Genomic DNA, 24,931 nt, shown 5'->3' with positions numbered 1-24,931 from the left:
CTGTCCAGCCTGGGAGACATCCTTGGTCATGTTCCCCTAGCTGGTTCCTGCTTTTCATTTCTTCCCAGTCCCCTAAATCCTTGGGTCCCCAGGACAGTTATGGGAAAAAAGAGAGAACAGAAGGGAGGGACGGCCAAGAGGAAGAAGGGAGGGCCTAAGCTACGGAGGGGGCTGCTGTCTTTGTCTCCTGGAGCAGTTACAGAAAGACTATGGAGTCACAGGCCCGAGTCCTTCAGAGAATCCAAGCACACAAGCACAGACCCACTCCCCCCCATACATGTTTGTACACACAAACACAGGTTCCTGTGGATGTGCACATGCGTGTATGCATGTGAAGATATATGTCTGTGCACACACATGCACACTGTGGTACCAAGTGTCTGTGCACAGGTGCACATGTATGTCCATGTGTGCAGTGCATGCCCATGTGTGTGTGCAATGCATGCCCATGTGTGTGTGCAATGCTGCTGGGTGAGGTCCCGGTTTGGCTGCTTGGGGAGGTCTTTGGCCGGCTTTCCTGTCTCATCCCTCAACTGCCTCTGAGACTGGGGGTACTTCTTCAGCAGTTCCCTATTGGCTCGACATTTCCTAGCAGAACTCACCCCAACCAGGAAATCGGGGGCACTATCCACCCTGCCTGGCAGCCTCAGGGACACGTGAATGCAAAAAGTCCCAAAGATGGCCAGACAGGGATCAGGAATGGACAGATGGACAATTGACAGAGCCACGCACAGGAAAACAGCCAGAGCCTGGTGAACAGGGGACCTCAAACCTTCTGTCTTTTTCTCTCCGGGACAATTGTGCACTGGAAAGGTCTCTTTGTTCCCTTGGGAAGGGCTGTGGGATCAGGGTTGAATGGAATGGAGCAGGGGGAGTCTATCAGGGGAGCCTGAAAGCTGAAGTAGAAGCCCCTTCCCCGATGCCTGCCAGTCTTCCCCGACCTTCCAAAGGGGCTGAGCCCCTGGCTGCCAGAGGTGGGGGAGGGGACAGGCTGTCACAGGGGAAAGCCTCCTGCTCAATAAAGACCCTCCCTCCTCTCTGGAGCGTGCCCTCTCTTCCAGCAAGGATAGGTGGGTTCTCTCCTGGGGCATCTTCTGGAGGAGACAGACCCAGGCTCTCAAACCTCTATCTGCCTTCAGGGCCTGGGGTGCCCCCCAAGGCATGTCCCTCCACAGAGCTCAGAGGAGCCCTTAACCATGCTGGGGCCAAGAGAGCACTCAGGGCCAGGAAGGAGCCCGGGCCCCTGGGGTGGGGTGGGGTGGGAGTCAGGAAGAGGGGCCAAAGGCTCCAGAGTGTCCCTGACACGCCCCACGTGGAACCTGGACAGGAAGGGGAGTGAGGCTAATTGTGGGAGCCCCAGGCAGTGTGAGCCTTTGTGTGTGTGTGTGTGTGTGTGTGTGTGTGTGTGTGTGTGTGTGTGTGTGTGTGTGTGTGTGTGTGTGTGACCGGCTGCCTCCATCTCTGGGTGTGTGTATCTCTTGTCTCTTTATGTCCCTGTCTCTGTTTCGGAGGCGAGGCAAGGGCGCTCTCTCTCTCTCTCTCTCTCTCTCTCTCTCTCTCTCTCTCTCTCTCCCTGGGCGTGTCTCTATGCTTCGGTGTCTTTGCGCCTCTGGGTCTCTCTCCGGGGGTGTGTATCTCTGTCTCTGGGTTTGGGTCCCTGTCTTGCTCTGGCTCGCTCTCGCGCTCGCTCTCTCTCTCTCTCTCTCTCCCTCTCTCTCTCTCTCTCTCTCTCTCTCTCTCTCTCTCTCTCTCTCTCTCTCTCGATGGGTGTCTCCTCTTCCTCTCTGTCTCTGGGTGTGTCTCGGCCCCTGCCTTTGCCCCCCGTCTCCCTCGGTCTCCAGCCGCGTCTCCCAGTCCCTGCCTCGCTCCGTCTCTCGAGGCGACGGGTCCAGACGTCCCCAGGGCTCCCCGATCGCTACCGGTCTCGGGTCCGAGGCGTCTCACCTGAATCGGGGCGAGTCCTTGATGCACTCCTCGAACTCCACCGTCATTTCTGCGGCTCCGCCCGCGACCCGGGCTCTCAGAGGGGAAGCGCCCGTGCCATGGCCACCCCAGCCCGTCCCGGCCGGGCTGCGCTGCGCTCCGCCCGCTCCTGTCGGCTCCACTCGCTCGCCAGCCAGCCCGCCCGCCAGGGCTGGGGAATGAGGCCGCTGCAGCGCCCGCCCCGGCCCGCCCCGGCCCGCCCCGCCGGGCCTGTCACCGCGCAGGGAGCGTCGCCAAAGTCCTGCCGCCGCCGCCGCCGCGCCCCCTTTCCCCATAAGCCCCTCCCTGGGCACCCGCGTGTCATTTACATCTGCCTGGCCTTTGTCCGGCGCCTCTGACTCCGCCCCCTCTCGGAGGCGGCACCCCCGGGATCGCAGGAGGGTCCGCGGGAGGGTCTCCGACGGAGACTCTCGCCTTTTACAGAGGAGGAAACTGAGGTCCACGGAGGTGACGTGGCTAGCCTAAGGACACACAGTCAGTAAATGTCAGAGCCAGAGCCTGAAAGCGTGTCTTCCTTAGACTCGCTGTTCTGATGCACCCCGCTGCCCTTTTAAGGAAAGGGGTTCTCCAAGGTTAGGCCCTCGGCGCGGTGACCCCCCCCCCCTCTCTCCTTTAACGCTGTTCCGGCTTCCTTTAGCTGTTGAGACGTCTCCGAAATCTCCAATGCCTCAAACCCAGATGGACTAGGTAACCCCTGGGTGGGGCCCCCGTCCTGCAAGGTTAGCACCTGTCTCCATTCATAAGAAGTGTTTGTTGACTAATTGATCTCCAGCCTCCACAATCATCTCTTGTGCCAGAGGGAAAGAGACCTAGAATTGGAAGGTCATCTAGTCAGAGACAGTTAGCATTTATTAAACACCTACTATATTCCAGGCACTGTGGTAAGCATCGGTCATAGAATCATAGTTTTAAAATGGATCCAACCCCTTCATTTCATAGATGAGGAAACTGGGGCCCAGAAAGGTTTTATGGGACTTGGCCTAGGTCACTTGGGTGGTAAACCTCAGAGGCAGGTTTTGACCCAGACCTTCTCCCTCTTACAGCCGGGGCTCTTTCCAGGGTATTATTCTGCTGTCACCCAACACCTCCCAATGCCTGTCACACATCTCTGCCTGAGTGTGTCCTAAATACCTCATACTTGGAATGTCCCAAACCAAACTCCCTCCTCCCCAAAACATTCTGTACCTCCTCCCAATTCACCTATTTCAGTTGATGACTCCCCCAGTCTTCTATCCAAAAACTCTGGAAAGAAATCTCAGTCATCCACGCCAAGAGAGTGGTATAGTGGATAGAGTACAAGACCTAGAATCAGGAAGGCCCGAGTTCAAATCCAGCCTATAATACTTAGTAGTTGTGTGACCCTAGGCAAGGTCACACTTAACCACTCTGAGCCTCCATTGCCATTTTTAAAAATGAAGTTCGATTGTGACCTTTTAGCTCTAAATTAATTTTCCTATAATCTTGAACACTCTCCCATTGCCTCAACCCCCACATCCAAGGAGTTGTCAGATTCTGCCTGTCTCCAGGATATCTCTCAAATTCCTCTCCTCTCCGTGAACATGGCCACCACCACCACCACCACCACCCCCCCCCCAGGTCAGGCCCTCAGCCCATCTCTCCTGGCTTATTGCATTACGGCCTCCTTGCCCTGAGACTCACCATCTCTACCACCCCCCACACCAATGCCAAAATACTGTTCCCCAGGACTCTGCCACTTACTATTATGTGACCTTGATGACATTTCTCTTCCCTGGGCCTCACTTTCCTCCTCTGTAAAATAAGGGGCTTTGCTTTAATGGTCTCAGAGGCTCTTTCCCAGCTGGTCCATCTAATCATGTAATCCCCCTTCTCACAATCCTTCCTAAGGACAAAGACAAGTTCTTCTCCTTGGTGCTAAAGGCCAGTCATGGTTTGCCTCCAACCTACCTTCCCAGCCCCATTTCATATCCTCCTTTTTGTTTGTTTGTTTGTTTTTCAGGGCAATGAGGGTTAAGTGACTTGCCCAGGGTCACACAGCTAGTAAGTGTCAAGTGTCTGAGGCTGGATTTGAACTCAGGTCCTCCTGAATCCAGGGCTGGTGCTTTATCCACTGCGCCACCTAGCCGCACCCTCATATCCTCCTTTAACCCCATCTCATACTCCCCAGTCCAACCAGCTCCTTCTTGCTCTGCCCTGCCTGTTCCTCCCTCCCAGGATTCCAATGAGCCCCAAGCTCGGAGTGGCCTCCCTCCCCTTCTCTGCCCCAACATTCCTCTCTTCCTTCAAAGCCTAAATCATGCCCCATCTTCTCCAAGAACCTTCCAAGAAACTTCTTCCAGGACCCTTCCAATCTGCCTTGGATTTCTCATGCTCTGGCTCTGCCCCCAGTGCCATTACACAATTCTGTACCATGCTTTTCTAATGAAAATGTGTGTGGCCTCAGAGAGACCATAGGAGTAGAGTGGACACAGGGCTGGCCTTGGAGTCAGGCAAGATAAAGATTCAAATCCTGCTGCTGCTACTTTTTAGCCGTGTGACCTCAGAAGGGTGATTTCACCACTCTGTGCCCTGGATGACTCCCTATGATTTATGGATGACTCCCTCTGACTTATGCATGGCATTATGATCTACTTATCTAAGTTAATAAGAGAGGATTCCTACCTTAGGAGGATTTCCTGTTTGTTGTTCAGTTGCGCCTAACTCTCCATGACCCCATCTGGGGTTTTCTTGGCAAAGATGCTGGAGCGGTTTGCTATTTTTTTTCTCCAGCTCATTTTACAGATGAGGAAACTGAGGCAAACAGGGTGAAGTGACTTGCCCAGGGTCACACAGCTATTAAGTGTCTGAGGCTGGATTTGAACTCATGAAGATGAGTCTTCCTAATTCCAAGCCCAGTGCTCTATCCACCCACCTAGCTGCTCATAGGGCTCCCTCGAAGACTCCTATCTTAGTATGGCTCTCTAGAAAGCACACAGGGCCTGTTCTTCTGGCTAGGGCATTGGACTTGGAGTGAGGAAAACCAGGGTTTGAATCACGCTTCAGACACCAACCAGCTGTGTGACCCTGGGCAAACTACTTAGCCTCTCTGGGTTTCAGACATAAATGAGAGAATTGGACTTGATGAGCTCTAAGGGTCCTTCCAGCTCTAAATGAATGATCTGTATTATTCACTTTAATTCAAGGAATGTCTATTAGCACTTAGTATGTGCAGGGGCCCATGCTGGTATCCCAGCTATGAATGAATCAATGAATGAATGAATGAATGAGGAAGCACTTATTAGGCTCTTACTATGTACCAAGCACTGTACTGAGCCCCAGAGAGGGAAGACATGGAAGACAGTGCCTGGCCTCTGAGTACAATACCTCCACACAGCTTGTATAATGAATGTGGAATTAAATAGAATTGAGGTGGGGAAAGGAGGGGGTTTTGGAGCTGAGGTTCATTCAGGGGCTCTCAGAAAGGCAGCATGGTAGAGTGGATAGAACACTGGACTTAGAGACTTCCTAGCCCTATGGCCCTGGACAAACCACTTCATTCCTCTCAGCCTCAGTTTTCTTACTTGGAAAATGGGGGGGGGTGATAATAGCAACTACTTCACAGGGGTGTGGTATGGCTCTACTGAATGTGACTTACACAGAGTCACACAACTAGTGAGTGTGAGTCTGGAGTCAAATCCAGGTCCTTTTGACTCCTGGATCAATATTGTAGCTCTAGCTGTAGCCTTATGGTGCTACTGGATCTCCAAGCTCAACAGGCATCAACAACAGTGTGACATGGCAACGCCACCACCCCCACCCCCACCCCGACCCCCAGCCAGGGAGAGCTTTTACCCTGGTCACACCAACCATGAGCATGGGGCTCAGTTCTTGGAGACTCACTGCAATGTCTATCCAGAGGAGGGCAAACAGGTTCTTGGAGGGTCTTGAGTCCTTGAGGGAAGGTTAGAGAAAATGGAGGTGTTTGGAGAGGAGGAGGGGGAGGGTAGCAGAGGAGAAATAAGAGGGAAAGGAGAGGGAGAGAGGAAAGGAGGCAAAGTTGGAAGGAGAGGGGGAGAGAGAAGAGGAGATGGGGAGAGGAGAAGAGAGGAGAGGAAGAGAGAGAAGAGGAGCTGACGTGAGGGGAGGGGAGAGGAGAGGAGGAGAAGGGAGAGGAGGGATGGGGAGGGGAGGGGAAAAGGGGACTGGATGGGGTGGGGGAGTACCAGACTTGCTGTCTATCTTCAGATAGCTGAAGGACGGTTATTTGGACGAAGGATTGTCCTGCTTGACCCCAGAAGGCACAACTAAAAGTAACGGGTGGGAAGGTTCAGAGGGAGAAATTCAGGCTCATGTCAAAAAAAAACAAATTCCTTAAAATTCAAGCCATCGCAGAGTGGATCGGGCTGCCTCTACTAATAGCGAATTGCCCTCCACTGGCGGTCTTCTAGTAAAGGTCGGTTGGCCCATTGACCACTCGTGGGAAATCCTCGCTTGGATCTGGGTTGGACTAGACAGCGTCTGAGGTCCCTTTCCAGCTCCGGCTTTGTGGGATTCCAAAGGTTGGAGCGCACAGGGTGTGTTTGGGAGGGCACGCAGTCGAGTTTGGCAGGAGTGGTGAATGGAAGGGGGAGGGGAGCAGCGGGGAAACGAGCCAGTCAGCGTTCTCGTGTCTGTGGCCCCAAGCCAGGGCAGTGACTTGACTTCCGGATTATTCGCTTTTTGGGACTTGGTTTATAGGTGTCCAGTTAGAGAGAGAGAGAGAGAGAGAGAGAGAGAGAGAGAGAGAGAGAGAGAGAGAGAGAGAGAGAGAGAGAGAGAGAGAGAGAGAGAGAGTCTGTGTGTCTGTGTGTCTGTGTCTGTGTGTGTAACAGAGAGACAGAAAACAGACAGGGATATAGACAGAGACTCAGTCAGACAGAAACAGAGACAGAAATAAAAGTGGGGTGTTGTATAGGACCCCCTCAAAAACAAGCCTCCTACCCCAGACTCCAGGGTAGGGATCACAGAAGGCGCGGACCCCCAAGGCATCGCGGTGAGGACTCGGAACCCCGAGGGGCCGCGTCTCTACCGTCCTTGGGGAGCGGAGAATGGAGATGGTTCGGGCAGCCCAAGTGGCAGCAATGCCATGCTTTGGTCTTGGCACATTCTGGGGGTTCAGGGCAAAGAGGGCACCCTTCCTGTAGCGCCCTGAGGCTGCTCTCTCAGCTCGGGGGACATTCGGCCCCCAGCGACTCGCCCTCTGTGCGTACCGGAATGCGGCGGTCACTTGCTCCCCGCTCCCTAAGCCGAGGCCCCGCCCCTAGAGGGCCCCGCCCCCTCGCGCTTCCATTTCACCCCCTCCCCCCGGCCCCCCTTCTTCTGTCCAATCGCGCGCGGTGGCCTTGGAGTCCGAGCCGGGCCGGCGCGCGCGCTGCGGGAGGGCGGGGTCCGCTTGGCCGGGGGCGGGCACGCGCGGCGGGGCCGGCTCGCCCCCCCTTGCAGCCCGCCCCCTCCCACGCGGTCATGGACTCTCCCCGCGCGCGCTACCTCGTGTTCTTCCAATACGTGGGGACCGCCTTTAGGTAGGTAGGGGCGGAGACAGGGGCCCCGGGACCCCGGAGGGGGGGGGAGGGGATCGGGCCCCGCCTCCTTTCCTCCTCCCCCTACCCGTGTCCCTAGATTGCCCTGGCACCCACGTGGGACGCCGGGGGTGCAGCAGGAAGGATTGGAGTGAGTCCGAGGGAGGAATCTGGAAGGCAGTGCCTGGGGGGGGGTATGAGGGTGCCCTGATGACCAGCCCCCCACCCTGCTACCGCCCCAGGTAGCAGGACAAGCCCCTTCCCCTCCCTGGGCCTGTTTCTTGCTCCAGGACCTAGTAAGTCTGGGGTCAGTGATCTCTAAGCACCTTCCCGTCTTGGAGCCAAGATCCTTGACTCCGTGATTCAGTTTGGTCAACCCACCAGTCAACCAGCAATTTTTTGGTTTGTTTGTTTTTTTCGAGGCAATTGGGGTTAAGTGACTTGCCCAGGGTCACACAGCTAGTAAGTGTTAAGTGTCTGAAGGTGGATTTGAACTCAGGTCCTCCTGACTCCAGGGCCGGTGCTCTGTCCACTGCGCCACCTAGCTGTCCCTCAACCAGCAATTATTAAGCGCCTGCTGTGTGCAGTGTGTGCAGGCTGTGGACAGCCGTGGAGGGCACCAGGCATGGAGACTTACACAGCCCCCAGCCCCCACCCCACCCCAGCTTCCTCTCCCGGAGCAAAGGAAGGATGTGGCCACAGACAGTAACCAGGTTTGGCAGGGGTGGGGAGGGGCAGGGCAGGATAGAAGGCTGGTACCCGAGCTAAGTTTAGGTTGACCATTTAAAGGAGGCACCCAGACTCGGACATGTTTTCAGGAAACCGGGTTTCTAAACATTTCTGCCCGATGGGGAAACAGCTTTGTTTAGACTAAGTGCTATTCTAGGGGTAGAGGGAAAAGGAGGAGGGAGAAAGGGACCCCCTGTTGGAACCGACCCGTGCACTTTCAACCAGCCCCACTGGAGGGGGGGGCGGGAATTCAATGCATTTTAAACATTAAATAAGGCCTGGCAAGGCAGTGGTAATTAAGAGATTAAAAAAACAAACAAAAAAACCCACTATCTGTGCCCACAGGAAGCTTATATTTTAGGGGGAGGGGGCAGATAAGGAAATCATCCATCTTAGCTGGGTGGAGACCTTAGGGGGCATCTAGTCTAACTCCTTGGTTTTACAGACAAGGACCCTGAGGTCCCGAGAGGTTGACTAGCCCAAGGTCACGCCCGGGTTATTAATAAGAACAGGATTTTAACCCTTCGCCTCTGCTGACTCTCCCCACTATAAGAGCATGTAGAAGCACCCCAAATTAATTTCAAGAGGGAAATTAAAACCCATAACCCAGTGGGCCTTGGAGAGGAATCACCAAAGGCCTCGTAGGGCAGTTGGCTCCTAAGCTCTGATTGCAAGGATTTAATTCAATAGGCATTTGTTGCCTAGATAAGGCAGGAAACATTGTGCCCACAATGTGCCAGTCTCTGTGCCAAGCACTAGATTTACAAAAAGAAACAAAAGACAGTCTCTACCCTCAGGGAGCTCTCTGTCTTTTGACAAAAATATATTTTATTTATTTCATTAAATATTTCCCAATTAAATGTAAACAAAATTAGCATTCATTTTTTAAGTTTTGAGTTCCAAATGCTCTCATCCCATCTCCACTCCTTGAGAAAGCAAGCAATATGATATCAGATTATCCACGTAATGTCATGTATTAGCTGTGTGTGTGTAAAACCACACATACACATTTGAAAAAAAAACACAAGAAAATTAAAGTGAAAAATACCCTGCTTTGATCTACACTCAGAGTTCATCACTTCTCTCTCTAAAGTTGGAGAACAATGTTCAACACAGTCTACAGTGTGCACCAGACCCTGTGCTACCTGCTAGGGGTGCAGAGACAAAAGCAGTCCCTCCCTCAAGATTCTGTTCCACTGGAGAGATAGACAACTCTTCATGACCCCATGGAACATATTACACCTATACTGGTCGTGGGGTTTTCTGGGCAAAGATACTGGTGTGTCGGGGCAGCTAGGTGGCGCAGTGGATAAAGCACTGGCCCTGGATTCAGCAGGACCTGAGTTCAGGTCCAGCCTCAGACACCTGACACTTGCTAGCTGTGTGACCCTGGGCAAGTTACTTAACCCTCATTGCCCTGCAAAACAAAGAACAAAACAAAGATACTGGTGTGGTTTGCCATTTCCTTCTCTAGTACACAGCAGGTTTTTAATAAATGCTTATTGAATGACTGATTCTAGCTCTTTGTGACACTGTGGACCATAGCACATCAGTACTATCCATGAGGTTTTCTTGGCAAAGATAGTGGAGAGGTTTGCCATTTCCTTCTCCAGTGTTAAAAGGCAAACAGAGGTCAAGTGACTTGTCCAGGGGCACACAGCTACTACATGTCTGAATCTAGATTTGAACCCAGCTCTCCCTGACTCCAGGCCTAGCACTCTATCCACTGAGCTGCCTGGCTGCCTTGTGACATGTATACTGATAAGTAAATATGATGGGGGTGGGAGCGATGCAGGGCCTAGTATGGGAGATAGTTGATGGGCAAGCTGAGTTTGGGAAGGAATTAGAGATTCCAAGAGGAGGAGATGAGGAGGGAGAGCAAACATGCAGGGAAATCCATACAAATCGAGGTGGGAAGGTGGATTGTCATGTATGAGGAACAACCAGAGACCAGTTTGGCTGGAATGTCCAGTCTATCTGGAAAGATAAGTTGGAGCCCGATGCCAAAGGGCTTTACAAGCCAAACGAAGTGTGTCCTTTATCCTAGGGGCAGGAGGGAGCCACTGGAGTTTCTTGAGCAAGGGAGGAAGAGGCTCAGACCGATATGATGACTGGGGATTGGAGAGGGGAGAGAACTGAGGCAGACACCAATCTGAGAAGCTACCGCAGTGGGACAATTAAGGGATTCTGAGGGCCCACATCTGGGTACTTGTGGGGCAGGCCGAGCAGAAGTGTGTGAAAGATGGTGAGGAAGGAGAGACCACAAGATCCAGCCACTGATTGGATGTGGGAGGTGATGGGGAGTGAGGAGTCGAGAGTGACCCCTTGGTGATGGTAAAGAGGAAGATGGGTGGTCTTATTAATTGTATACTTAGCGCTTGGCACAGCGCCAGTTACAGAGGAGCCCCTTGATGCATTGATTGGGTTGGAAAGGGGAGTGGTGCTCTGAACACAGATTAGGAAGTTGGGGGAGTGAGGGGCTTTAGGGGAAATGAGTCCTGTTTTAGACATTTTGTTGTCACTTTTTGATGACCCCATTTGGGGTTTTCTTGGCAGAGATACTAAAGTGGTTTGCCATTTCCTTGTCCAGCTCGTCTTACAGATGAGGAAACTGAGGCAAACAGGGTGAAGTGACCTGCCCAGGGTCACACAGCTAACTAGTGTCTGAGGGTAGATTTGAACTCAGGTCTTCCTGACTCCAGGCCTGGCACTCTATGCCACCAATGACACCCAGATGGAGACGTTGGTCGGCTAGGCAGTTGGAGATGGAGGACCAGTCTTTGGGAGAGAGGTTAGAGCTAAGTCGGTGGTAGAGTGGATGGAGCACTGGGCCTGGAGTCAGGAAGACCTAACTTCAAATCCGGCCTCAGACACTAACTAGCTGTGTCTGATGATATAGGTTACTTCATCAAAGGAGCTTGTGATAAAATACAATTTATCAGTGATTTTAGCCAGTTTCCCAAAAAAACGGGGGGGGGGGGCAGATTAGAACCAACATTTAGATTTTAAACAACACAAGCTGGGCAAGGAAATGTCAAAACCACTCCAATACCTTTGCCAAGAAAACCCCGAATGGGGTGGTGAAGTGTCAGGCAGGACTAAACAACAACAAATATAAATCTGGGAGTCATCTGCATAAAGATCATAATTAAAGCCAATGATTAAACCCTTATGTACGGATGCCTAAAGAGCTAGACATGAAGACTGAGGAGGGTCAGTGCATCCACAGGGAGGTCGAGGTCCACATCCCGTGGTCATGTCACCAAAACCCAGGGAGGAGGAGGTGGTGACCAGTGTCCGACCACTGAAGGTCAAACAGACCCAAGAAAAGGCTGACGGGATAATCCCTGGTGACCTAGGGGAGAGCCGTTTCAGCAGTGGTGGGGACAGCAGCTCAATTTCCAGGGGTTGAGAAATGAGTAGGAGGTGAGAAAATAGAGGTGAAAATACGCCAGCAGCTTTGCTCTCCTCTGGAAAGAGAGATTTAGGGCACTCGCTTGAGGGGATGTCAAAGTGAGTTTTTTTTAGACTTGGCCACGATCTGGTTGTGTTGATGGCAATGGGGATAAAAAGAGGTTGGAAATTAGGTCAAGAGAAGGGAAGATTGGAAGGGGCAGGCTAGGAGGACGAGGAGGAGGAGGCAAAAGGTGTTAGGATTCACCCCATAAGAAGAGGGCAAAGAGAAGGGCCCCCTTATCCCCTGAGCCTGGGGCAAAGGCATGGGGGGAGGAGAGATAGGGGTGATCGGAAGCACGGAACTGGGGAAGAGAGGGAGTCTGCAGCGGATGGCTTCAGTTCCTTCAGTGAAGCATGGGCCGACACTTGACACTTACTAGCTGTGTTACCCTGGGCAAGTCACTTAACCCTTATTGCCCCACCCCCAAAAATACCAAGATGTTTTAAGTTCTGATAAAATGTTGATGGAGAACCCCACCCCCCCGTAAACCAGAGTTCTTTTTTTGGGGGGGGGTGTATTCAATTATTTTTTGTTTTGGGTTTTTTTGTGGGGCAATAGGGGTTAAGTGACTTGCCCAGGGTCACACAGTGTCTGAGGCCGGATTTGAACTCAGGTACTCCTGACTCCAGGGCTGGTGCTTTATCCACTGCGCCACCTATCCACCCTCTATTCAATTATTTTTAAGAGGGTAAAGGGGTCCTGAGGCCAAAGTTTGAGGATGATGCCTATAACAGAATGGTTAGCGTTCACACTTCACAGAATCTCAAAGGCCTAGCAGTGAGGGCCTAGTCAGCAGTGAGGGGTAAAGTCTGTGTCTTCCATTCACACATCGATACATCTGGAGGAGGTCTAGAGGAGGGTTCCCACCGTGTGTCCAACCTGTCCCAGGGGCAGAAAAGGAGCTGCTTCAGACACTTTCCCTGGTGTGTGGCGAGGAGTTCCAAAGAAAGGCCCCAGGATTGGGAGGCCAGAGGTGGGCACCTGCAGGCTTGTGGAGGCTCCCAAAGCAAATTCAAGGGGAAAAAAAAGGACTTAGGAGGAATCGCCTAGGAGGTAGCCCCCGTGCTGATGGTAACAACCCAAGTCAACAAGGCCTCTGGGTACTGGGCACCTGCCTGGAGCTGGGGGCACAAAGACAAGCAAAAGCAGCCCCTGCCATCTGGGACCTCATGGCACCCACGGGGCAGTGTTGGCCGCTTCCCCTTGGCCTCAGTTTATCTGCAACCTGAAGGGGTTAAATGATGGATAGTCTATGGGGTTCTTCCCAGCTCTGACATTCTGTGTTTTAGGGTCCCTGCCTCCCAGAGGGGGAAGTGGTACCTGGCTATGACTGACTCTCCCTCTCTCTCTCTTCTGTCTCTCATCTCTCTCTGTCTCTCTCATCCCTTTCTCTCTCCATCTCCTCTGTCTCTCTCTTCTCTCTGTCTCTCTCATCCCTTTCTCTGTCTCCTCTTTTCTGTCTCTCTCATCTCTCTCTGTCTCTCTCATCCCTTTCTCTCTCCATCTCCTCTCTCTCTTCTCTCTGTCTCTCTCATCCCTTTCTCTGTCTCCTCTCTCTTTTCTGTCTCTCACCTCTCTCTCTCATCCCTTTCTCTCTGTCTCTTTTCTCTGTCTCTCTCATCTCTCTCTGTCTCTGTCTCTTTCCCCTCCTCTCTCCCCCTCCCTCTCCCTACAGTGGCGTCATGGCTGTCAAACAGCCGATGCACAAGGTCGGGGTCCAGAATCTTCTAGAGGTGAGTGAATGAGTTGTCTGCCGATCCATGATGGTTTGAGGAAGAGGGAGGGAGAGCACTAGCATGTGGGGGAGGGGGATCAGGAGGGGGGCTTCTCCATAGGAGGCAGTATGGGAGTGGAGCCACACGGAAGCCAGGGGCACTACAAGGTGGCTGTGAGGGAGGCAGGCATCCCAGGCACGGGCAGCAGTCTGCACAAAGGTTCTGGAGGCTGCAGATGGCGCAGCCAGCAGTCCGGTTTGGCCAGAATGTAGGTGAAAATACCATCTTTATTGCCAACCTCCCACCCCTGCCCCTTGATTAAAGTCTCTGTTTATGTGGGGGATGGGCCTAGATGCAGTTGCCTCACCGGGAGGCAGGGGGATGGATGGAATGACCTCATGCTATCTGGAAACAGGTCACCGTATAAGGGACGGGGGCAGGGTGTCTGGGGCTTGAACTTCTGCTGAGTACAGGGGTCCTTGGATCCCTGTGGATACAGATTGGATCAAGGCATCTAGACCTGGGGCAGGGACTATGAGCAGATGGTTGGATCCTCAGCATTAACTCTCCCCCAATCTTGCCATGGTGCAAGACTCCTTTAGATTTCTGGAGGGACTTCTAGCCTGTGGCTGCAATGGATCAGGGGACTCAGAACTAGAAGGGACCTTAGAGACTGAGGGGCCCAATGTGTTTATTTTATAGAGCAGGAAACTGAGGCCCAGGTTGGGGAAGGGCCCCATCCAAAGTCTCAGAACTAGCTCTCTAAGAGCAGGGCCAGAATTCCAACCCAGGACTTGTGGGGATCCCAGATTTGGGGCTCTGTCTGTGCTGCCTCATTGGGCACCATCCAGCTGAGGGCAGAGGGTCCCCGGGGTCACCCCTCACCTGCATCCCCCTTTCGCTCTCAGAGCGCTGCAGAGCGGCTAAAGTCCATCACACCTGTCAAGTTCAACATCTCTAGCCGAACAGATTCCGGCGTCCATGCTCTCGAGAACTCTGCCCATCTGGATATTCAGCGCCTGCCCGGCCGACCCCCTTTCTCACCTGATATCCTCACTTCGGCACTCAATATCCACCTTGAGCACCCAGACATCAGGTATAGAAACACCCCCCACCCTGGCCTCTCTCCCACCATCACTCCACCCCATACACTATAGGCTAGACCACCCTCAGTCTGTTAACAGAGATTCCTCAAGGCACAGTCTTGTCCCAGGTTCTAGAGAGAGCCTGGTGTTACCCTCTCCCCCAATCCCCCATGATCAAATCCTCAGGTTTTGCCAAGCTTTGGGGACCTGGCCATCCTTGACGCCAGCCCCAGGGATTTGGGATACCCCTGCACATCTCACATTCCTGTGGCTCTGTCTGTGAGCAAGGATCAGCACCAGGCATAGCGGACAGCCCCTTCCTGGTATGGCTGAGAGCAGGAGATGGAGGTAGCCCACCTTTGGGGGTGGCTGGAGTAGGAGGCAAGGATGTGTAGAGAGGCAGATGGACTGCTTGGCCCCTGGGTGGGGCCCAGTTTCCGGCTATCCAGCACCTCTCTAAGGCTCAGGATTATCTCTGACTCTGAGAGGGGCAGGAAGTAGCCTCTTCCTAGCCCAGGATTTGACCTTGTTCTGGGGTGGAGGAGCCAAACCCAGGAGGTCCTGGGCCCCAGCTGACTCCTCTGGCCGCGGATGGGCCTCGAAGCTCTGTTCAGCGCCCTCTTCTCTTCTTTCTATACACACTCGCTCTCCATGGCCTCATCAGCTCCTCTGGTTTTCATTTCCACCTCTATGCCAATGCCCAGCCTGAGCCAGTCCTGGTCAGCCTTTCTCCTGAGCCATGACCCACTCCAAATCGATGACCTGTAGGCATTTCAAATTTGGCATGCCCAACACTGAGCTCTGACCTGTTACTCTCCCAAACATCCCTCTTACTGGTGAGGACACTGCCGTCCTTCCAAGGCGACTCCCCATTCTTCCTCATCCTCCCCCCATCCAGTCTGTTGTCAGATCTCGTCAATTTGACTTCTATAACGTCTCTCCAATACGCCCCCTTCTCTCCTCTGATGCAGCCCCCACCCCATCTGGGCCCTCATCACCTCACGCCTGGATTATTGCAATAGCTGCTGGGTGGTTTCCCTGCCTTCAGTTTCCCCTCGCTGCAGACCGACCTCCAGTCAATCAGTAATTTCCCTCTCAAACAGATCTAAGTACATCACTCCCCTACTCAATAAACTTCAGTGGCTCCTAGCATCTCCAGAGTCAGACAGAAACTCCTGTTAAAGACCTCTACAACCTGACTCCAGCCTGCCTTTAGATCTAGGGTGCCAGTCATGTAGGGAACTTCTGGGTGAGGGCACTTCCTCCAATATACGTTGGCATCTTCTCTGCAACTCGTGGTCTTAGAGCTAGGGATTGGACAGGTCAGCACCGTCTGTCTCTGTGACCTAGAGTCCTAGAGGGTTCTGTCTAGAGCAGAAGTGTCCAACCCTTGGCCCACATGTGGCCCACAAGTGCAGCCCAGACCATGTTAAAGTGTAATTTGGAAATAGCTAACAAAATAAATAAAAATCTAATCAAACAAAGATAGGAAGATGTTTTAAAACCAAGCTGACGGGGGCAGAGGATCGAGCACCGGCCCTGGATCCAGGAGGACCTGAGTTCAAATCAGGCCTCAGATACTTGACACTTACTAGCTGTGTGACCCTGGGCAAGTCACTTAACCCTCATTGCCCCACAAAAAGAAACCAAAAAACAAAACAAACAAACAAAAACCAAGCTGACACACGGCCTGCAGGGCTCCTCATGGACTGATCAGCGGCCCCTGCTTCTGTTTGACTTTGACACCATTGGTCTAGAAGTACTAGGAAGTTAGTTGACTAGAGTCAAACAGCTCACATGTGTCAGAAGTGGAACTTGGACCAAGGTCTTTGTGGCTCTGAGATTGGCGCTCTGGCCGCTATCCCAGTCGGCCTCGTTCTTTTTCACTGCCTTTCCTATCCTCCCACAGGGCCTCCATCTCCCTTCCCCGCGCATCCCGTCATTGCTGTCCCACGGAATCCCTGGTTTTGTCCCTGATCCAGCCTTCCCTGACCCCCTCAACTACTAGGGCCCACTCCCAATGACCTGGCTCTGCTTTGGGGTTTTGTTCTGTACGTACATAGACGTCTCCTCGCTGTCTCTCTCATTCTTTGCCTTTGTTTCCCTCGTTGCTTAGTACTGTGATGTGTAGTGGGCACTGAATCAATTCTTGGTGATCAATTGATTGATTGGTATAGAAGTCCCCCAACCTCAGGGTCTTTTTTTTTTTTTTTTTTTTTTGCAGGGCAATGAGGGCAATGACTAGTAAGCATCAAGTGTCTGAGGCCAGATTTGAACTCAGGTCCTCTTGACTCCAGGACTGGTGCTTTATCCACTGTGCCACCTAGCTGCCCCCTACTCGGGGTCTTTTAAAACTGGTTCTGAGGAAAGCAGGTCATGGCTCATAACCTGCAGGGCCCAGGTGTTCCCACTCCCCAGTCACTGTGTCAGTCACCAGGGTGATCTTGGAAGTCCATGACCCATAGTCCTTTTGTTCATCACTGGCCGCTGCACTGGCTGTCCTAGCTTGGGGAGGTAGGCACAGGCAGGGGACCAGTACACACGCCCGCCTTGGAAGTTCTTCCTGGAATCTAATCCTAGTATTTCCTCTTCCAGAGTGATCCGAGCTTTTCGGGCCCCTGATGACTTCCACGCTCGATTTGAAGCCACATCAAGGACCTACCTGTACCGGGTGGTAACCGGCTGCTCCCTGGACACCCTGTCTGTGTTTGACCGGAACCTATGCTGGGCACTGAGGGCTGAGTGAGTGCCACAACTGGGGCTTAGGCTGCCCCCTCCCCACCCTTAGCACATATCCAGGGGAAGGGACTAGGCAGAGGCTGAGGCCCCTGGGGCTGGGATAGAGCGTTTTCCTGCCCTTCTTCATTGCTGCCCCCTGAGAAGGCCAGGCCCTGGGCTGGGGAGGGGAGGAGGGAGGTGGGGCTAGAGGCATGGTGTAGGAAGAACACCCTTTTCCCCCCTTCTCTGTCCAGGCACCTAAATGTGGCAGCCATGCAGGAAGCTGCCCAACATCTCCAAGGCACCCATGACTTCCAAGCTTTCAAATCAGAAAGCAAAAATAACTGGCAAAACCCTGTGAAGACACTGATCCGGGCCTCTGTGGGCCCTGCACCAGTCAGCCCCTTCACCCATCCCCAGGATAAGAGGTAAGGAGGTCAGGGCCCAGTCACCCTCTCAGACTGGGAGGCTGAAATCAACCCAGGAAGGGGAGCTGTCATGCTGTCATCTCTCAGACATCAGGTCCCCAGGCTGGGGCAGGCTCCCTGGTCTCCCTGGGGGGAAGATTACATCTTCACGACCAGATGGGTTCCCTGCCCCGTGGGACCTGTGACTGAGGTTTTTGCCCTACCCCTCAGGGCAGTGCGGTATATGGCTAGATGGGAAGGAGGGCTACAACTTCCCGGACCAGCCAAGGGCAGCATGTGGGGGCAGAGGGTTGGCACCTCACCCCTTTGTCCCTGGGCAGTGCCGCCCGGCCCCAGGCCTGTCTGATATCTTTTGTCTTGGGGCCAGCCAGCCTGGTGTGGCTCAGGGACCAAGCCCGACCTGGCTAGTGGAGTAAGCGGAGCTGGCAGTGGCCAGGTACCGTGGGGAAAGCTGTGGCCAAGCAGGGTGATGAGTGCTGAGCCCAGGCACTCTGAGATGCCATCTTCCCCCTGGGCTCCCTCTGGCCTCAGGACTTGCTTTGGGGGAGGTAATTGACAGCAACCCCTGAGCTTCTCACACCTGACTGCTTCCCCAGGACGCTTGGCAAAGTCCCCTGGAGTAGCCGGGGTGTGGAAGGGAGCTGCTCTGGGGGGCCCTGTCCTGTCAGCTCTTTGCCTTGGGGGTGGGCATAGGAGCAGGGCCCCGGACACACTGATCCCAGGCCTTGGCCCATGCAGTTGCCTCTCTCCTATCCTTATTCCCCACCCCCCATCCCCACTGGGCATCGGTGCCTGAGCTAAGCCAGGCCTGCTGGGGGGTGGTTGCTAAGGCCCGAGTTCACAGCTGTGCCCCCCTCCAACACCACCCCCCTACCGCCCCTGGGTACCCAGCTCCAACGAATTCCATTTCATGCTCTGTGACTTGGGGGTGGAAGCCAGCCTAAATTTAGCTCCAGAGCTGATCAAGCAGAGAGCTGGGGGCGGGAGGCCTCACTCAGAGACAGAGGGATGGATGCGGTGACCCTGGAGACCCTTCAACAGATCCGAGGATCCCAGGGAACTCAGTTCCTGGCCTAGGCGCAGGCTGGGGGTGGAGTCCTCGCTGACCCTGGTGGGCAGGCAGGAGCGCCTGGCCGAGGAGAGACTGTTCAGTTGTTTTCTGGCCTGCTCCCCCTCCCCGCCTGCCTGCCCCCTTTCTCAATTGGCTGCTTGTGTATTCACAGAAAGGATTTGGGGGTGGGGGGGCACTGGGGCTCCCAGGGGTTGCTTGGCAACCATGAAAGCCTCTCTGAGGCTCCGTCCTCCAGCTGAATTGCAAATGGGAGCCACTCATTGGAGATGCATCCCCATCACCTGTCTCCCCCCCCCCCCACCCAAACTGGGGTGGATGCCAGAGCCAGCAGACGAATATTATCAGCCTTTCTCTTTGCCCGCCTCCATCCCTGGGGAGGGAAGAAAGATTGGAGGGCAGACTGGGGGCCTGGCTCCCCCGCGGTGCCTCTCAGGCCATGGAGAGCCTCTGGAGTGTGTGAGATGGGGACTGCCCCTTCAGGACCTTACTGGGGCCCAGCCAGCTGGAGGAGTCTGGTGCTTGTGGGTCACCTTAGCTCCCTCCCCATCTCCTTCTGGCTAGCCCCAGCCCCCCGGGTCATTGTAGGGCCCCTCCTGCTTTCTAATGCTTCTGTCTTCAACTTGAAGGAATCATAGCTTTAGACTTAGAAGGAACTGAGAGGCCTTGGGGGGAAACTGAGGCAAGAGAAAGTTACCCAGGAACATGCTGGGAGAGTGGCCAGATTCAAACTCAAGTTCTCATTTCACTACCAAAATACCTAAACTCTGCTGACCTCCTGACTCCTGAGTCTTCTCTGCCCCTGGACCCTGGTGCCACAGCTGGACTCCTAGTCCTGTGCCCAGTGGACCAGCTCTGTCTAGTCCCCACCCACAACTAGATATAAAGATCTATGGAGGGGCAGCTAGATGGCGCAGTGGATAGAGCACCAGCCCTGGAGTCAGGAGTACCAGAGTTCAAATCTGGCCTCAGACACTTAACACTTACTAGCTGTGTGACCCCGGGCAAGTCACTTAACCCCAATTGCCTCACTAAAAAAAAAAAAAAAGATCTATGGAGGGGGGAAAACAAAAGCCCCGGACTGCTTTAGGAGACCTGAGTTCTAGACCCAGTCTGCCATGAACTTCTGTGTAACTTTGGTCAAGTCCCTTCTTCTCCCTGGGCCTCAGTTTCCTTTTCTGTAAATTGAGGAAGCTAAGGGTTAAACGGGCTGCCTAAGGGCCCTGCTCCCAGATGAAATCTCGGGGCATCTTGGGGCCTTGTCTGGCGCCATCGGCTTTCCTGGCATGGCAGGGGTGGGCTCTGGCCCTCCAAGGCAGGTGCAGGCTGGGCAGCTGTAGAAAGAGCCTTTCTCCTAGACATGGGAGGAGGGGAGCCGGGTCTCTGTGCCAGATGTGGTGGGGGTGGGTGAGGAGGGGGGAGAGGCTGGCAAAGAGACGCTCTGTCCTCTGCCCTCCCCAGCCATTGAAGAGCAGGTGCCCAGTGGGGGGTGCATGGCCGTGGGCCCTCATCCATCTTCCTTTGGGCCCTGACATTTCCCCAGAGGGTTGGGAGGCACTAGGATGCCTGGGGCGGGGGGAGATGTGACAGGTGGCCAGACCAGCACCTGGCACTCGCCATCATACTGTCCCACCTGCGCTGATGGGGCAGAGAGGGGCCCCTCCCCCAAGCACCTACTGCGCACCAGGCATTCCCCCGTGTACAGGCGTAACTCAGAGCCCTCTCCCGAGGATCCACCGCCCGATGGGGCGGGGGTGCTTTCTGTAACCTGGAACAAGTGACCGTTTCTCCTTTCTGGGCATTTGATCTCTAAGGTACCTCTGGTATCTTGTGACTCCTGGTGGAACCCGCTTACTCCTCTCCATCTATGCCAGGACCCCACCTGGATCAGCGCCTGAGTCCACATGTTCTAGATCATTCCGGAGCTTCTGCAGCCCAGCACCCCATGTTGGGCCCCCACTCTAGAACTATGACAGCTGGGGATTCTGATCGGGGTAGATGAGAGAATTGCCAGCTGGAACAGCGGGTAGAGTGCCAGGCTTGAAGTCGGGAAGAGCTGCGTTTGAATCCAGCCTTAGACACTTATTTAGCTGTGTGACCCTGGGCAGGTCACAACCTCTCTGATCCTGTCTCCTCATCTATAAAATAATAGCTCATGTTTATATAGCACCTACTATGTGCCAGGCACTGTAATACGCATTTCAAAGTTATTGTCTCACTTGATCCTTCACTACGACCCTGAGGGGTAGGTGCTATTATGACCCTATTTTGCAGTTGAAGAAACTGAGGTTAAGTGACTTGCCCAGGGTCACACAGTAGTAAGTGTCTGGGGTTGGATTTGAACTCAGCTCTTCTTTACTCCAGGCACAGCATTCTACCCACAGGGCCACTTAGCCACCTCCAAGAGTGGACTGGCCTCAGCCATCAGGGCCCTTCCCACCTCTAAATCTATCTGGCTGTGATCTGTCCCGACTTCTCCGCTCCCATTTTGCAGATGAAAATAACGGATGCATTTGACAAAGGTCCTATCTGGGATCTGAATCCAATGGTCTCTTCTTTTCTGCCACTGTGTGAAGGGCATAGAAGTGAGTGGGGTTCAGGCAGAGGACCTGACCAAGGCCTTTGTCCTCTGTGGTGACAGCCCAGGGCCTGGTGGGAGGGTCTACCTGGCTGCTGAGGCCTCGCCCTGGGCCCCTGGTGTACACACGCAGCTTGGGCAACTGGCCCTTCCTTGTTGCTCCTCCATCTCAGGGTCCCTGGAGCCATCTTTGACTTTATCTTCTCTGCTCCCTCCCACTGCCACCCATTCCCCCATGGACCCAAAGAGCTTGAAATTCACTCAGTCCAAGCCTCTCATGGGGATAAAAAAAAGGCCAGAGAAGGGTGTGCGAGGTGACTGATGAGGTGGGGGGAGGCTGGAGAGGGAGCGGGTTCCAGGCTCAGGCCAGGCCTGGGGTGAGCCTGCTGTCTGCTCCTTCCATCAGTGGGCAAAGGATACCTTCGGTGACAGCAGGTGAGTGGTCTGTGGGTGGAGCGGGGGACCCCGGGGGCTCTTGGGGCCCCTAAATCAGCCTATTTGTATTTGCAGGAAGCTGCAGTTTTGGGACATAGAGTTTGAGAGCAAGTCCTTCCTGTACAAACAGGTGCGTTGGCCTATTTTGCAGGCAGGGAGGTGGAGGGGTGTGTGTGTGTGGGGGGGTGCTAATCCCCCAGCCCCTTTTGTGCTGGGGAAACACAGAAACGGTTGGCAAGGCTCAGGGTGACCCCTAGCGGTGACAAGCGAGCCGGTTGTGCTCCAGACAAGCCTGGGCATTCATCCGCCTTGGGGGTGGGGGGGGAGCAGTGGTGTCAGCCATTCCCCCAGGGTTGGGGGGTCGTAAAGGGATGGAATGCTGCTCCTGACATGGTGGGGGTGCGGAGTGGTGCTGATGCCCTCGGCCCTGCTTTAGGTGCGGAGGATGACCGCATGCCTTGTGGCCGTGGGCTTGGGCACCATGACGCCCTCCCAGGTAAAGGAGAAGCTGAGGAGTCGGGACCCCCAGAGCGGCCCTGCTGTCCTGATTGCCCCTGCCCAGGGCCTCTTCCTGAAATCGGTGCATTATGAGGGCCTTGGTGAGCACCGCCCCCCCCCAGAGCCTCTGTCCCACCTCCCTTGTGCCCAACAAGAGCCCCACCCCCAGGCTTCTTGGACCCCAAACCCTTGGGGGGGGGCAGGGAGCTCAGCAGACAAAAGATGCTTTCAGTTCAGCTGGGGCGGGGGGGGGGGGGGGGCAGGATGTGCATACACACTCAAGGGCCTCCAGGTGCCCGGGGCCAGAGGGAGCCCGTTTTCTCCCCTCATATCCGGGGCTCCGCCTTCTCTTCCCAGACTGGGGCCCTGGCGAAGACTGGTACAATCGCCCATCTGTCTCAAGAGGCCGCAGTCCCGGAGACGTGCCAGAGGGGCCTGGGCTCTGAGTGGACCAGGGATGCCCCAAGACTTGTTCAGGTCAAATAAAGGGGAGGCGTTTGGACCGTTCCTGGGTGTCCCTGTGGCCTCTGTGCCCCTTGCCTGTGGCAGGCTCCCCAGCCCACCCCCAAGCGAACCGTTCTTGCCCCAGGTGCCCCCGGCCCGATGGGGAGCCCCTAGCCCCACCCCATCTGCTGGGATGCTTCCTGTGGGTTTGGAGGTGAGAGCCTCCTCGGCCCGGGGGGTGGGGGTGTCACATGGCGCTTCTCTGAGGTCACAAAGTTTCCTGTGGTTCAGACAATTCTCAGCAGGGGCCGGCAGTGGATACTCAGCACAGCTCCTGTGAGTAACCCGGGGGGGGGGGGGAAGGGCCTGGGGGGGGCCAGGGGGCACCCAGGCTCCAGACCCGGGTCTCCCTTCCCAGGGTCTGCTGGCCAAGATGGACCCCTGGATAGGCCTCACCCTGCTGAGACCCAGGGAATGAGGCTTCCCCTGGGAGGACCGACAGAGAGGCCCCCGACACTCCCTGCCTTCCCACGGGGAGGGGTTGGGGGAAGGGAGGAGGGGATCAGGCCTCCCTTCCTGACCGCTAGTGAACACTCATGACCCCTTCCTTCTGTCACAAGTGAGGGGCAGGGAGCCTCCACTGGTCCCTCTGCCCTCAGGCTGGGCTGGGCCCTCCTTCCTGTTGTCTCCCCCGCCACCCCCCAGTGCCCGGTGGTGGGGGCGGTGGGGCTGACCTCACATGCCAACCAAAAGGTGGTGAAAATCCAGGTCTTTTCCACAGGTTCTTGGGGCTGTGGCCTGGGGTCCCACCTGTCCATGGTGTCCAGCCCTGCCTGTCCCTGGCCACAATGCCAACAGTCCTGAATGACACAGGAAGACACTCAGTCGGTGGGCTCTGGGACCATCACCAGCTGCTGGCCACGGCTTATGGCGTAGTCTGCGTGGTGAGCCTGGCTGAGAGTGTGGTGGCTGGTGGCCTCCTCCTGTGGAGACTGAAGCGCTCCGGGCCCGTGTCCGTGCTCCTGCTGAGCATGACGGCGGGGGCCGCCACCTTCTCGTGCGCCTTGCCCCTGAAGATCCACTACCACCTGCACGGGGGGGACTGGCACTTTGGGGAGCCGGCCTGCCGGGGGAGCGCAGCCCTCCACTGGGCCTTCATGTACCTGAGCACCACCTCTCTGTTCTGCCTCTGCCTAGACAGCTGCCTGGCCCTGGCCTACCCCTTCGCACGCCTCTGGCTACACAGGATCCACTGGGCTGTGGGGAGTGCTGCGCTCTGGGTGCTGGCCGGGGTGGCGGCCAGCCCCCTGGCCCTGGGTGGGCCCCTGAGTTGGACCAACCCCGACAATCGCACCTCCTGCTTTGAGGACTTTGTGGAAGACGTGGGGTCTGGGTCCTACGGCACCTATGCCCTGGTGGGGGGCTTCCTGCTGCCCTGTACCATCATCCTGGGGGGCTACCCCCTGCTGGCCTGGCATGTGGCCTCTGGCCAGAGGACCTGGCGCTGCCGTCGGGCCCGCAGAACCCTCTGCTTCAGCTTTCTCCTGTGTGCCACCTGCTTCCTGCCCTACTCCCTCACCCACCTGCTGCGCCGTCTCGTAGGCCCCACCGGCCCCACCCCCTTCCTCCGCCACCTGCGCGGGGTGACACTGCTGCTGCTCGGGCTGGGCTCCTGCCTCAGCCCTATCATCTGCCTGCCCAGGGTGTCCCGGGCTGGCTGCCGGCTCTGGGCTCGCCTGCGCCCTAGCAGGCCCAACAAGATTTTCACCATCTATGACAGCGGGCTGGTAGAGGGCCCCTGCCAGGCACTGAGGGGACGTGGCCAGCACGGGAGCTGTGGAGACACCCAGGCTGAAGAGATGGGCCTTGGGGTGAGTGGCAACAGGTGCCCCCAAGAGGCCGCCGTGGCCCCTGGTGGCCTGCACTGAGCCGAACCCTGGGGAGGCAGGAAACCGGGTCCCCTCACAGGGAGCCGACTTGCAATTCCTTGTTCTGGGAAAGCCAATGGGGGGGGGGGAATCTGGGCCTGGAGGCCTGCTTGGGCCCTCGTAACCAGCCCAAGGGAGCTAGGGCCAGGAGGAAAGTCCACACTCTCCTTCCAGATCACCCACCAAGCTTTGCTCCCTTGTCAGAAGGGGTCCCTGAACCGATCAGAGGGAGGGAGGAGGGCAGCCCACCACATGGCACTGCAGAGTTGGCACATCTACACTTGCCACCAGTCTGTGGCTCTGTGGCACTGAGAAGCAGGTTTATGTAGTGGGAAGAGGACAACGAAA

The 24,931-nt window shown here is 55.3% G+C and overlaps 3 protein-coding genes across 4 annotated transcripts in view; 2 read left to right on the top strand and 1 right to left on the bottom strand.

Moving 5' to 3' along the window:
• Positions 1–3,089, bottom strand: part of ACAP3 (ArfGAP with coiled-coil, ankyrin repeat and PH domains 3) — a 65,395-nt gene extending 62,306 nt beyond the window's left edge. The window contains 2 exon segments of the mRNA XM_043993866.1: positions 1,945–2,444; positions 3,069–3,089. Coding sequence (XP_043849801.1) covers positions 1,945–2,444; positions 3,069–3,089 — 521 coding nt within the window.
• PUSL1 (pseudouridine synthase like 1) lies at positions 555–23,572 on the top strand. 2 transcript variants are annotated; one of them, XM_043991284.1, is made up of 9 exons: positions 555–813; positions 13,361–13,418; positions 14,309–14,496; positions 17,081–17,227; positions 17,458–17,631; positions 21,789–21,843; positions 22,150–22,312; positions 22,569–22,688; positions 23,437–23,572. In XM_043991284.1, exons 2-8 carry the CDS (start codon positions 13,368–13,370, stop codon positions 22,655–22,657), a joined length of 867 nt encoding a protein of 288 aa, XP_043847219.1. In that variant the 5' UTR covers positions 555–813; positions 13,361–13,367; the 3' UTR covers positions 22,658–22,688; positions 23,437–23,572. The 2 variants fall into 2 exon arrangements, with proteins under 2 accessions (XP_043847219.1, XP_043847218.1); XM_043991283.1 differs by lacking the exon at positions 555–813 and adding an exon at positions 7,418–7,502.
• On the top strand, positions 23,504–24,930 carry LOC122745829 (proteinase-activated receptor 4-like). Its single transcript, XM_043991282.1, has one exon. It carries the CDS (start codon positions 23,504–23,506, stop codon positions 24,581–24,583), a length of 1,080 nt encoding a protein of 359 aa, XP_043847217.1. The 3' UTR covers positions 24,584–24,930.
• Position 24,931: the final 1 nt, after the last annotated feature.

Source organism: Dromiciops gliroides, chromosome 3, assembly GCF_019393635.1.
Source record: "Dromiciops gliroides isolate mDroGli1 chromosome 3, mDroGli1.pri, whole genome shotgun sequence".
Classification (NCBI taxonomy): Eukaryota; Metazoa; Chordata; class Mammalia; order Microbiotheria; family Microbiotheriidae; genus Dromiciops; species Dromiciops gliroides.
Note: the sequence above shows the minus strand (reverse complement) of the source record. Positions and strands in the feature narration are given on the sequence as shown.

Excerpts from the sequence above, each read along its gene's own strand:
- PUSL1 (XM_043991283.1), top strand. The coding sequence starts at position 7,444 with ATGGACTCTCCCCGCGCGCGCTACCTCGTGTTCTTCCAATACGTGGGG. Across the intron at positions 7,503-13,360 it reads TACGTGGGGACCGCCTTTAG|TGGCGTCATGGCTGTCAAAC; the intron begins GTAGGTAGGGGC and ends CTCTCCCTACAG. Across the intron at positions 14,497-17,080 it reads CTTGAGCACCCAGACATCAG|AGTGATCCGAGCTTTTCGGG; the intron begins GTATAGAAACAC and ends TTCCTCTTCCAG.
- LOC122745829 (XM_043991282.1), top strand. The coding sequence starts at position 23,504 with ATGCCAACAGTCCTGAATGACACAGGAAGACACTCAGTCGGTGGGCTC.